This window comes from Oenanthe melanoleuca, chromosome 3 (genome assembly GCF_029582105.1).
Source record: "Oenanthe melanoleuca isolate GR-GAL-2019-014 chromosome 3, OMel1.0, whole genome shotgun sequence".
Taxonomy (NCBI): domain Eukaryota; kingdom Metazoa; phylum Chordata; class Aves; order Passeriformes; family Muscicapidae; genus Oenanthe; species Oenanthe melanoleuca.
Genome location: NC_079336.1, coordinates 20592569 through 20605919, shown reverse-complemented (window position 1 = coordinate 20605919; position 13351 = coordinate 20592569). Strand labels below are relative to the sequence as shown.

Genomic DNA, 13351 nt, shown 5'->3' with positions numbered 1-13351 from the left:
TAAGGAGCAATGCAGTACAGCTTCTGAATAACAAACAGCTAACATGGCAGTCTCCCTGCCATGCCTAACCCTCCCCTAACACTCCCCTATTGCAATCCTGACACAAGGGGATATTTAACAATGTTTATTTTCACTCATCATGCACTGAAATTACTCTGACTCGTGTCACAAGTGCTTCCTTACTCTTGTTTAATCCTCCTTCCTTGAACATAGTCTCATGTTCTTAGCTTTTGGAAAAACAGAAAATAATACCCGTACACTTTCTCATACATGTCACATACAAATGTTTTGTGACCTTCTGAGTACCACCTAATGCTGCTACTGTGTGGTCTTGTACAGATCACAGATCACTCAGCACTGTACTGTACTTGCACAATTTTCTTAGTAAAGTTCCCAAACATTTGAGAAGAAAACACTCTTTCCCTTCACAGTACCATCTAGAAATCTCAAAACTCATTTCTTTTCATGGTGCCTGATGATGGATGTCTATATTCATGATGTGTAAGGAACTTTACCACTCTGCAGAATTGCTCCTTGGACTCTTTTGAGACCTGAGTGTTTTTACCATTTGCTTTGCACTGGCAGTCGTTTGTCTGAAATAGCACAAAGTTGCTGTTGGACCTTACCTAGATGTCTTCTTTTTCAAGGTTTGATAATTTCATATGCATTTATCATCCTTTATATTTAGCATAGTTAGTAGTTTTACAGTATCTTCATTGGTCTGAATATATACTTTTCCATTTAAGGAAAAAAAAATTAAAATACATTTCTCAGACATGAGGCACTGGTTTAGCATTCATGATACTCTGTTACTGCTAAAGATTTAGTTCTAATTTTCAGTTTAAGTTCTATGATGCAATAATTCTTTAACCCTACTGCTTTCAAGGCATAGTGAAAGTTAGTGTGTGGAAGGTGAATCTGAATTACCATGATCTAAATTTATATAAATTGTTGGAACCATTTATAATAATTTATTTAAGGGAATAATGAACTCTAATTTCATTCATTTCCTTTCTACAGTAATTGAAAAGGTTAGAATGTCAGTGACAACAATGTTCTGAAAATGCAGACTCAGACAATTGTTCTAGCACACAATCAGTCTCAAATTCAGGAATATAGTGGCTTTGCCTCAGGGTGTATAATGTCATTTTAGCAGAACAATCCAGTAATGAAAAAAAGCTCTTCCAGTTTCCTTTCCATAACTAGCCTATTTATAAGTTCTGTTCTAATTAGTGCCTTCACACACTTCAGTAAAAATATAAGACACCAAAGACAAATATTATTAAATGAGTACATCTTAACTGATACATGTATTATGTGACTAACCCCAAATGAATATTGCATGCATAGAAAGAACTCTTCTAAAAGAAAGTCAAAGCTGCAAACTTGGGAAACAAAAATTAATGAATGTCAAAAGGAAAGTCTGACAGAATTTCTCTTTTCTCTTGTGTATAAGAATTACGATGTCCTGATTAGTAACATGGTGACATCCTAGTCTTTTCCCTCCTTCCTCCCCCAGAAAATTAAATTGCCTTCTGCTTCCCAAATACTCAATATTTACATAGTCTCCCCTTTCCCCTAAATCCTCAAAACTTTGTATGAACAAAAAAAAATTAATCTTTTAACAGTTTTTATAATTGAGGTTTTCACTTTTAATTTAAAGATGTCTATAAAGTTGCGACCCTGGTAAATAGATTAGGTGCCAAATAATTTTTTACCTCTAAGACAGAAACTATGAAAGCCATTTTATTAGGTGAATATAAGTATTGTATTAAGCTTCTGTTTGAAAAATTATGTTAACCCATGCTTTGTAGATGGAAATGCTGGCATAATGATGTTTTGCATTTTTCTCATCTCAGGAAAATCTTACCAGATTTTTTGAGGTACAAATCTTCAGCTATATAGATGTACATGAGCAAATCCTACCCTATGAATGAGTACTCCAAAACACTTTTTCTCAACAGGCCTGGGTTGGGATGGAGGTGAACAGTTTGTCCATCTGTGTTGTGTTTTACTGGGATGGAGTTAATTTCATTCAATTAAGAAAAACATAGAGTTAATTCTTCTTTCAGAAAGAATTCCTTCACTGAAAGGGTCAAGAATTGGAAGGGGCTGTGCAGGGAGGTGATGGAATCATAGTCCCTTTAAGTGTTCAAGAAACAACTGGACTTGGCATTAACATTATGGTTTAGTTGAAATGGTGACATTTGGTCTAAGGTTGGACTTATGATCTTGAACATCTTTTCCAATATTAATGATGCCATGATTCTGTGATTCTTCAGCTAATGTTGAGCTGTGTTTCACAGTGTTAGGGCCTTTCCTCCTGCTCAGACATGCCAGCAGGTAGACTCAGGGTGGGCAAGAAGGTGGGTGGTGACACAGATGACCTGAAATGAATGATAATACATTTCATATCATGTCATGCCATGTCGGGTCGGGTCGTGTCATGTCATGTCATGTCATGCTTAGCAATTAAAAATCTAGGAAGTGTTTCTGAAGTAGCTATTGTTAAGGGTCTGACTAGGTATCAGTCTGCTATTGATAAGTGATTGGGTTTGTATCACTTGTTTGGGTTTGGAGTGTTTGGAGTTTTTGTTTTGTTTTTTTCTGTTTTGTTTTTTTTTTTTCACTTATTAAACTGTCTTTATCTTGACTGATTCATTTTCTTGCTTTTGTCTTTCTGATTCTCTTCAAATCCCACTGTGGGGAAGTGTGAGAGCAACTTGTTAGGGGCTTACCTGCCACCTGGGGTAAACCCATCAATATCCTGTGTCTTGTGGGTAGTCTGAGAAAGTGAGGATGAATCTGGTTACAATACCAGGGATATAAAAGCCAGACCTAGAGAGGAGGGAAAAAGAAAGACAGAAAGGAATAGATAGGTACCTCTCATGTTACTATGTCAGGGGCTTGGAGTGAATGAAGTTTGCAATATTAAACTAGGGAGGAGTAGAGAAGGAAAGAAATGTACCACAGGGTATGTGGAAAGGTGATTTTTTTGGGACAAATAGGCTAGGAGAGAAATGTAAGAGAGGAAGATTGCCAGACAGGCTGTCTGAGAAACAGAGCATGTATATGGAGTGGAGAACTGAGTCTACATTGGTAAAAAGGAGGGTGCAAAAATGAAAAGAAGAGGAAGAAACACAGGAAATAAAACAGTACTAGCATGGTTTGTTAGGAGTACAGGCTGAATAGTCCAGGATTACTAAATTGTGTTCTTCAAAACATACATATCAATCATGTGGAAAAGGGAATTTGTTAAAGGTTATTGTGATTTGCTTCTGAAAATTGCCAGTTCAAGGTCTCCTGACTTTTCTGTGTATGGTTCAGAGATTCTCTTCTTAAAACCAGTGGGTTTTCCCAGTGTTGTAATTCACATTTATTATCAAGAAAAGGGCTGCTTTTCAAAATCTCTTGTTATAAAGTTTAAAATTCAGTTATGCAGGTGAGAGAGTGGCTAGCAGAGATCACTGTAGATGTCCATATGCATATGGTGTTTTACATTTATATTAAAATTCTATCTTTAGAGTATGAAAGTAAGATTTTTCAGTGATGTCAACTCAGGTAGGCTTCATAAGCATATTTTTTTCTCATCTGCTGATGTATTGTGATTGAAATGTTATTGAAATTTGCTAAAAAATGTGATTGAAATTTGCAAGCAGATTCCAGCTAAATCCATAATCTCAAGAGTGATGGCCTAAAAAATATACTGCTTTAATATTAAAAAAGTGATCATATTTGTAGCATAATTACTGAGACCTTAGTGGGAACAGCATCTGTGAATTTGTCAATGCAGTGATTTGGACAGAAATTTTTTACCTTCTTTGCCACCTCAAGCTACAGTTTTTTCTGTCATATTTTAAAAAGAATCTATTTCTATGAAGCCATTATAGACATTGTCATTATATGTATGTGCAGCTGGATTTAATGAGTTTTAGCTGGGATGTGTTCCAAAAGTTTGCTCATTTCCTCTGTTTTTTACAAAAAGACTCCTGTTTATTTGCAGTGAATCATTTCCTCTTTTCCAAGTTTTAGATGAGTAGACACTAGAGATACTGTTAATTTATTCCCACTGCTATAATTACTAGAATTTTCCCATGAGCAAGAATTCCTGCCTGAAAACATAGAACACTTGATCAGAACTGCCAATATCCAATTGTTCTTTACTCTGGCCTTTTTGCCGACATTGGTCTCGTGTTGAATGAAAAATTATTATGTCCCATTTAGAATTATTGGCTCAACCCTATCTGTTGGGAAAGGGAGGCTGATAAGCAGTTTCTTAAACCAGGTAGATAGATGATTAACACCTAGAAACCTAGGATGATGGAGTAATACTTCTTGCAAGCTCCTTCTTGCTGCAATACAAATATAAGATTTGTTAGGTGCGTCATTGTTGATTTGCTGTTTAATCTATGAAAGTATTAACTATAACAGTCAAAATATAAAATTAAAAAAAAAATTACACAAACTAATATATTATTATTTTCCATATTTCTAATAATCTTATGCAAAAGTACAATCGTACATGACATATAATAGATATATACTCTATAAATTATAGTATATAATAATATAACATACAGCATATAATAATATATGTTTGATCGTAAATTTCTTCTGAATTTTCCCTTTCTAAAAAAATTAATTTTCAAGAAAAATCTACAATTACTCTGTAAAGATTTTAGCAGTTTAAATGAAGAATCTGAGTTTTTCTCCATTCCTTTTGTTATATTAAGGATCTGTTTACATTTAAAAACTTTAGATTGGTATCCTTAAAGTTATATTTGATCAATTAAGATTGGTGCCTAGTTATATTTTATAATTCAAGATTAGCAATAAATAGGAAATGTTTTTTCAATCAGATAAACTATGTTTCTAATGTATCTAATTATTTAGAACTTTAAGAAAGTTATCTCAGAATAAAATTAAAATTATTCCTCCAAAAGTTTATGCATATTAAAATCACCCTGCCAAAATTATGTATACATAATATATAGTCAGAATAAGGGATGCATATAAAGAGAAGATTATTCGGAGCAAAGAAAGTTAAAGATGAATGCTATAAACCTATTTATTTCTATTCTTTCTGCTTCCCTAAAATTTCTAGATGGGAAGAATTGCTTGAAACAGGATGATGAAAGGTAGACAAGGTTTATGTGTTTCTTGTTATTCAGTTTTTCACCACAGTGTATTGAGATATTAATTCTCAGAAGTTCTGGGCACAACCACTAGCAAGAACAGCAGATGGTGTGTGCATGTGTATAAAGGAGTCAACACAACTGGAGATTAAGGGGTTCTTTTAACTTTCAGTCCTGTCTGTGCCATACTGCTTTTTATAAGCTTGTACAATGCTTTTTCCATTTTTAATCCATCCTTTACATTCATGGTGACTTTATTCCTCTAAGGATGACTACTTTAGAAAAGACTGGGAGGAAATTAATGAATTTGCAAACACTTAAGTGTTTGGTATGTGTTAATCAAAGTATCTTGCTCTATATAACACAGAGGGGAAAAGAAGTTGTGTTCACATTACTTCTTCTGCTTTTCTTTCCCCTCTCCCAGAAAAAGGATAAGACCAGTCTCTTCTAACAAGCCACCTACAGAATATTATTAAGTAGTGGCTGTGCCAGTCATGTCCCCAGTGACAAAAGAGGGTGTAGACATGGATATCCTGAAGATATCTTTCCATAGATGCTTGATGTTAGAGTTCTAAAATTCACATGGAATTTGACCTTTAATCTATGCTTCTTATATGGAGTACAAGTTGTGCTTAATTATTCACTTGCTGGTTGATTGCAAAGCTTATTTGTATGCTTTCTATAGAGGCAGAGCAGTCATCTTGCTGCAGGCACATGTATCTGCATACCCATCCCTTTTAGGTATAGTTATTTATGTATTGTATTTCAATAAAAATATAAAAAACAGTCTTCTGCTACCTGACTACCCATATTTAACTTGCTTCTTAAATTTTCAATTTTTAGTTTGTATATAGGGACATTGTAGCAGAGAAAGGGAGAAAAAAATTTTGAATAGGATACCTGGACACAAAGAATGTGGTTTGAAATGAGTGGGGAAAGGCCTTATAACGTTTTGTGACATATTTATAACACGAAAAATTATATAAAAGAATTATTTTCATTTTATGTTCAAAAAACCTGTTGTTGACAACATGTCCTAACATCTCTATTTTATGTATTTTTCAGGTTTACATAATTGTTTTTACATGTTGCTCATGTTAAGATGAATTGCTGAAATTCCTATTAGAAAGTATTATCCATTGAATTACTGTCTCTTCCATATAGTCAAAATTAATTGCCGGTTGATTACAAAGCTGTTAAGAAATTAAAAGTGCATTTCTCAGTTTCCAAAGGATACAAAGCAGTAGTTTCTGATACCTCACTATAGCCACATTATCTAAACACACTTCTTTCTATAGATTTTTCTCTCATTCTAATTAGGTAGAGGTTTTGTAATTGACCATTTTTCCAGCATGTCTTTTTTCTTTTCTACAGCTGTAGTTTTCAGGACAGAGCTACACATAAATGGTTTAAAGACAGAATGAAAATGCCAAGAACTCTTATTTTGAATAGCAAAGATTTAATTAAATAGATTATGTTTTGGATGTTTAGGATGCAATAACTGCAGAACAAGTATTTGTTGACATTTACATGCATTTATAAATCCATTATAAACTCTGAACATTAACTCAAGTACCACTTCATACTTTTAATTACTCTTTATTAATTCAAAAAGATTCTATGCTAAACATATAGACTACGTTTATGAGCTTAAATTACTTCAGATTCAGGGAACTCTAGAAGAGTTACTGGTGTTTCCAATGTTTTCACAGTACCTTTATTTTATAATAAAATATGTTAGTATTTCCTTGTGTGTACTGAAATAGGAGTTTTTTATGCACTTATGCTTCTACCTTGGAAGTCGTCCTGAAATCTTTTATCAATCACTTTCAGAAGCTGGAGATAGGTTATACATTGTTTGTGTGTTCTGTCTTCCATGGCAAGCAGAAGTGACAGTGCCTGTTCACACGCAGTGCCTGTGGGTGTGTGCAGAGCCCATCAGTCTATACTGACGTTATAGTAAGTAATACAATCATTAAAGATTAATAAAGAGTATTTGGCGTCCCTTTGGTGTTTAATATATAAGCTACAAAACAGTTTTTGTATTCAAAACACTTCTTGTCTGGTGAAATTTTCTTAGCAATTAATGGTATTTTTGTTGTAATATAGTATTTCCTCCTCTTTAACAAATAGTAATATTATCAGGAAATTATACGAGTATAAACTTATTCATCCAAGCCAAGATTATTGATACTGTTGATCTACACCTACATGCTATAGTTTTTATGTTTTTATAGTTTTTATGTTTTAAGGACTGGGTCATCTTTAGATTAGACATCTAAAGTTTTCAATATAACACAGCTGGCATTTCTTTTAAAATGTCTTTGCAGTTTTGTCTGGAGGTTTTCTATTTAGAGTTTTTACTACAAAGCAGCAGAGTTCACAGAAGTTGAAGGTTCATGCTTTTGAATTTACAAGAAGAAATACTTCTTTAGTGGTTACAATGTTCTGGGATCATATCTGAAGCCAAGGTTCCATGGTCTTAAAAGTGGCTTGATGCAGCATCGGGATGCCCAACAGTGCAAATCTGATCTGAATCTAGCACAAACACATGACTAAATTCCTGTATGAGTGCATACAGAAGAAAGCTTGTATGCATTTTATGCTTTCATGGCAGTTTTATATATGATTTGGCATAAAGTCAACATGGCATTGACAAACAATAATGAATTCAACATAGCTGTAAATAAAGCTAAAATGTCAAAAGCAGTTGAACAAATTTGCACTGTGGGACCACAGTATTAAGGGCTATGATATTACATTTATTTTTTTGTCAGTTCAAGAATTTCCTCTTTTTTAAAACTGTTATCTTTCATCTCCCTAGCTGCATTTTTAATTAACATAGTATATTTTTTGCAAAAGAATTAACAAGGCTTACTAAGAAAGGCAAGAAAGAGAAGGAAGAAATATAGTTCTACTTGCCTTATACTCTGATCACTAACAGTGTGATTATGTGCTCTACTAAATCAGTCATAACATAACAAGCATCAACATACTTTTGTGTAGGAAATAAAATTTGGATGAGTACCGTAGCTTCCAATTCAGAGTATCTTTGTTGTTTTTGTCCATTCGTAGAATTCTTAAGTGTTGAACTCAAGATGCGAGTTTAAAATTAGGGATCAATGACCTAAAGGTTGCTAATGCACCTTTTAGGTGCTTACTTTTTCATGTGTCTGGCTTTAGGAGAGTGATTGTTTCAAAATACCTTTGAACTTCTAGTAGGAAATTACTTGGTTTAGATTGTTATTTTTCATATAGCCACTGGAGGTTTAGGTGCAGTGTAAATGTACATGTATATATATATATAGTAAATAAACTGTATTCTTCCTTTCAAAATAAGTGAAGGGAGCATTTGTAGATGCCAGAGGATGTTGTCAACTTCTTTTATAAGTACAGTCTGCAATACAAAATCCCTGAAAATTTCCTTTGGAGACAGAAAATGAATACTCTCTTCTTTGTATTGATGACAAGCTTTGGAGGGTACAAATTTGAAGCTGAACTGAGAGCTGTGCTCCATGGATGCACATAGCATATTCCACCCACTAATGGACAGAGAAGCTAGTCCAAGGAAAAAACACGAGTGCACATAGTATGGACATCAATTCCTCAGCTTCATTGCTTCGCTGCCCAGATTTATTATACTATACTGCTTACTAATGTAGTTAGTACCACAGCACCCATTATAATTAAACTGAGTTGAAAAAAGTTGTAATTAATAGTCTGCATATATTTACAGATATGTCAATGATTTTTACCCCGACAACTGGTATTTCTACATTCCTGATTATTTACATCAAATGTGATAGAGTAAATCACATTGAATAGTGCCAGGAGGTTACAGCCTCATCAAGATGTATTCTGGCCGGTTTGGTTTTAATTTAACATGCTTTTATGCATTCATTGTTCTGAAAATCCTATAATGAAACTCAAGAATAAGATAATTGGCAGCAACTTGCCAATACAATAATCTTTCTCAGCAGTAGTAATCTTGGCAGAATTTCTCTGATGCTGGCTTGCTGCAAAATCAGGAGAATATGTAGGAATCTACAAAGCAAAGAAGGTGAAATACTTTCTGTTTGTGGATACTTAAAGATATACGTGACTTACAATGATGATATGAACTATTAATAAGGCAAAATAAAACCAAAAAATATATTTTGTGTTCCTCAGTCCTGTTTCAAGCAAGAATAGACAAAGTGCAGACAGGCTATGGTAGGCATTCAGGCAGTCTATTGTAGGCTTTTCTCAAACTTCTTAAAGCTTTAACTCCTCACATCTATCATGTATGTTTTCACCTTGTGCAAAACTGAATGCTAACTGGAATACATATATTGTAGCAAGTCAGAACAGTAGTTTTATCCTAGTCTTGATACCATCTTTAGTGAAGATAGCTGTATAGCAGACTAGGAAGGCTGGTTCATCCAAAAGTTAATTTCATTCATATTTTTCAGTTGGTTATGAAAGATACTACTTCTCCCTGATAACCTTGTCTTCTTTATGTGGTACAAAGTATTGGAGAATGAATCTCTCTAACTATATATCACTCTTATGGAAAGTTTTTTTCATGAGACACAAGTAAATTCTTTAATCAGGGGAGTTTCATCTATCAATCACATGCCACTGCATTCAATAACCAAATGCTGCACCTAATAAAGAATGAGAAAGTATCTAAGAGCAGTGGTAAAGAAATAGTGTTACACCGGCTCATGCTGTCAAATCAGCATTAAAATATATGCCATCTATCAAACAACTTCAATTTTCAGGATTTTACATAAATGTCTCCTTACATTTAATAAGGAGATTAAAATAATGAAATATAGCTATGTCTTGTGAAGTTCAGCTCATCTGAATGACCAAATTGTCTTGGTTCTTTGGAATGTGTGAAGAGAAATAGACCTTTTTAGAATTGCCCAGTTCATTCAATCTACTTTTTTCTTTCTTAGGATGAGATTAATCATACTTCATAAGATACTTCTAACTCTAAAAGACAGAAAACTGTCTAGATTCTGTGATTGTTTATATAATCATTGTTAAGAGCAAGTTAAAATGATTGCTACCCTTACTTAATTTTTTTTTAATTTTTTTTCTTTTCCCAAAAAGAAATTACAAGAATGTGCAAATATTCACACGGAAGCTTTTAGCAAGGGACTAATGCTTAATTTCTATAATCCTTTTCTACTCTGTGTGATTATAGATAAATCAATCTGACATAAAGACTACAGCTCTGCTAGTAAACTAAGCATTGTCAGGGCCTGAGTATGGGGAAGTGATTCTTTAGACCGATAAAATATTAGAGAAAATGCTAACATGCCTCTATCTTGCTGCCTTCTGCCTAGGACTTTCCCAAACAATCTCAGGCATAATATGGAAGACAGATAGCTGAATTCCCAGGAAGGGACCTATAAGCAGCCATACTCATTTAAAGGATTACTGAATTTAAGAGTGCATGACTGTGGCCAGACTATTCTTGTTCATCCTGAGGCCTGATGTTTCTGTAGATATCAGCACAGAGAGAGATGCAGTATCTCTGTGATAGAACAGTATTCAGTTCTGGCCTACTATATAAAGAAAGAGCACAGGCTCAGTTAAAAAGAAAGGTAGAAAATAAATGTCTGCAGAAGCTGACTGAGCTGACTGAGCTGAACACCTGTCGATATAAGGAGTAGATTGGTTTCCAGAAATTTATATTTTCTACTGACAATTGAACTGGCTAGACTAGTTCAAACTTAACTTCTAATTTTCAGAATCCTGAGTTATAACAGGTAAATCCTTACCTTTGTGCCCAATTAAAGAATAAAGAAAGCAAAGGTATTTTGTGTTTTCAGCTGTGTCAGCTGATGGATATCTTCAGTGTCTCTACAGGAAGAAAAGCTTCATAGACTCCTTGCAGTTTTTTTCAGCTGTGGTTGATATCACTGCCAGGAGAAAGGTGAAAAGAAAAATATGATACCAACTCTAGCTTGTGTGTTTGTAAATAATTTGTAATTTTAAAATAATTAAAGGCTGTCTGTAGATATGTTGTTTACTTCTTAGTGAAGGACTTCACAGAATCACAGAATGGTTTGGGTTTGATGGGACCTTAAAGATCTAGTTCCAACCCTCCTGCCACAGCGTGAGAGACTGGAAGGATTGCTGGCTTGAAACATTCAGGGGTGTGAGGGGGAGTTGTGAGTGTGGGTGTGTGTGTGTGTGTGTGGCAAGGGGCAGGTTAGGTCTTGCTCTGGTGAGCTGATGAACTGTTCCTGACAGCCCACCCTTCCCCAGCCTGTATCCCAGCCCTGCAGTGCTGCCAGTCCCTGGCACACTGGAGGCAATGCTCCACAGCTGCCTCTGGAGCCCCAACCCAGCTCCTGTGTGACCAAAGGACTGCAAGCTCCACCTGGGGAAGGGCCCAGGAAAAGCTAAAGGGTACTTAAAGCACGACACAAGGCAAGCACATTTGGCCCTGCCTCCTATTGCAACTTCTATCAGCTGAACACTGGAACCAGGAGTGGTGGCTATGCATGTTCTTTTCCATGCCTTTCCTGTCTTTCTCCTTCTGCCCTAAGTGAATCATCTCAGGATTTTGAGTAAAGTTTTGAGAAACTAAAAATCGATCAGGCTTGGAGTTTGCTAAGTTGAATGGGCCAAGTTAATGCTTTGAGAAATGTTTGTTTCATGTTGATGGAATGCTGCTTGAGACCTTTTGTCAAAGTTCTCTAACTTTCTAAAGGTGCCAGTAAAAGGGTTTTTTTTTTTTGTTATTTTGACCTCTTGGGAGTCTTGTTCGTATTTCTCCCATGCATCCAGCTCAGAGTACATGAACTACTGTAAGCCCTTTTAAAAGTCCTATAGATCAAATTTCTTGGGGCCTTACACATGGGCAAGGACACCTTCTATAGAACAAGTTTTTCAAAGCCACATCTAGCATGACATTGAACACTTCCAAGGAGGAAGCTTTCCTGAGCAACCTCACATAGAGAATACACTGAAAACAGAAAACTGAAGACCAACAGCCTGATTCAGAACAACTTAAATAAGCTGTTCTGTAAAATAAGGGCAGAGAAATGGAAAATATTTGTAGAATCAGAGTTATTTCTTCAGTTTGGGGACATGGCAGAAAATAAAGAAGAATCCACAATGAAGAAGAATTTGGAATTAAGAAAGATGAATTTGGAATCACTCTTTATATTATTCCAAGAATAGGAACTGAAGGCAAAAGAAGAGATAAAGAGTCCATGTTTGCATTTTAGAGGTGCTATATGAAGACAATGCATAAAGTGTGAGAAGAGTTGTAGGTGCTTAGAGCACATCTACTCATTCTCTGGATCACAGAGGGAGGTATTTATCCCGTTCAATATGTTAATAGGTAAGAAAGGAGAATGCAAATTGCAAATGAATGTGGGAATACTTCTTCCTTTCAGCAGAGAGGAAACTGAAGTCATGTTATCTTGAGACTAGGATGGTTGAAGTAGCCTTTGCACATGCTTCCTGAGTTACCACTGTGGTCTCTAGATTATGTCATTATGGAGATTAGGTGAGGAGGTGAAGCTGCTTCTTCGTACCAAAATCAGGATCAATATTTCCTTCCCACTGAATAAAAAAGGATGAAACATGGAAGTGGTATAAATTAGAAGTGGTATAAATTAATTAATTTCTCACCAATCTATTTTAGAATAATACATATAAGATGTGTTCTTTAATAAGAAAATATCATAATCAAATATCAAGTTAATAATTAGTTCCTAGTCTATCAGTTTCTGATTTACCCAAATTATATACCATTTATCTTTGGTCACTGTGAATATATCTCATGCCATTGAATTATGAGAATATAATTTGCATCAGAATCAGATTCATTGCCATTATATTTTGTCTGGTATTTAAATGTCCATGTCTTTTTTTTCTTCTTTCCCCAATTCTCTTTGCAGGTTTTGACCTAGTAAAATGTGAAGATCCTGGCATACCAAATTATGGCTACAAGATACGAGATGAAGGACATTTTATAGACACTGTAATTTTATACAGCTGTAATCCTGGCTATACAATGCATGGTAGTAATATTATGACCTGCTTAAGTGGAGATCGAAGAGTTTGGGACAAACCTTTGCCTACTTGCATAGGTAATGCAGATTGTGATAATGTTCTGGTATGATTGGTCTGGTGTTTCAAGAAAAAACCCAAATATACTCTTTCTATACTTAATGAGATTATAATGGTGTAAAAATATTTTAAAT

General features: G+C 34.8%; 1 protein-coding gene across 1 annotated transcript in view; it reads left to right on the top strand.

Annotated features, from left to right (window-relative positions):
• CSMD1 (CUB and Sushi multiple domains 1) overlaps positions 1–13351 on the top strand; it is a 1037656-nt gene that overhangs the window by 838656 nt on the left and 185649 nt on the right. The window contains exon 24 of the mRNA XM_056488498.1: positions 13046–13237. Coding sequence (XP_056344473.1) covers positions 13046–13237 — 192 coding nt within the window. The remainder of the gene's footprint in view (positions 1–13045; positions 13238–13351) is intronic.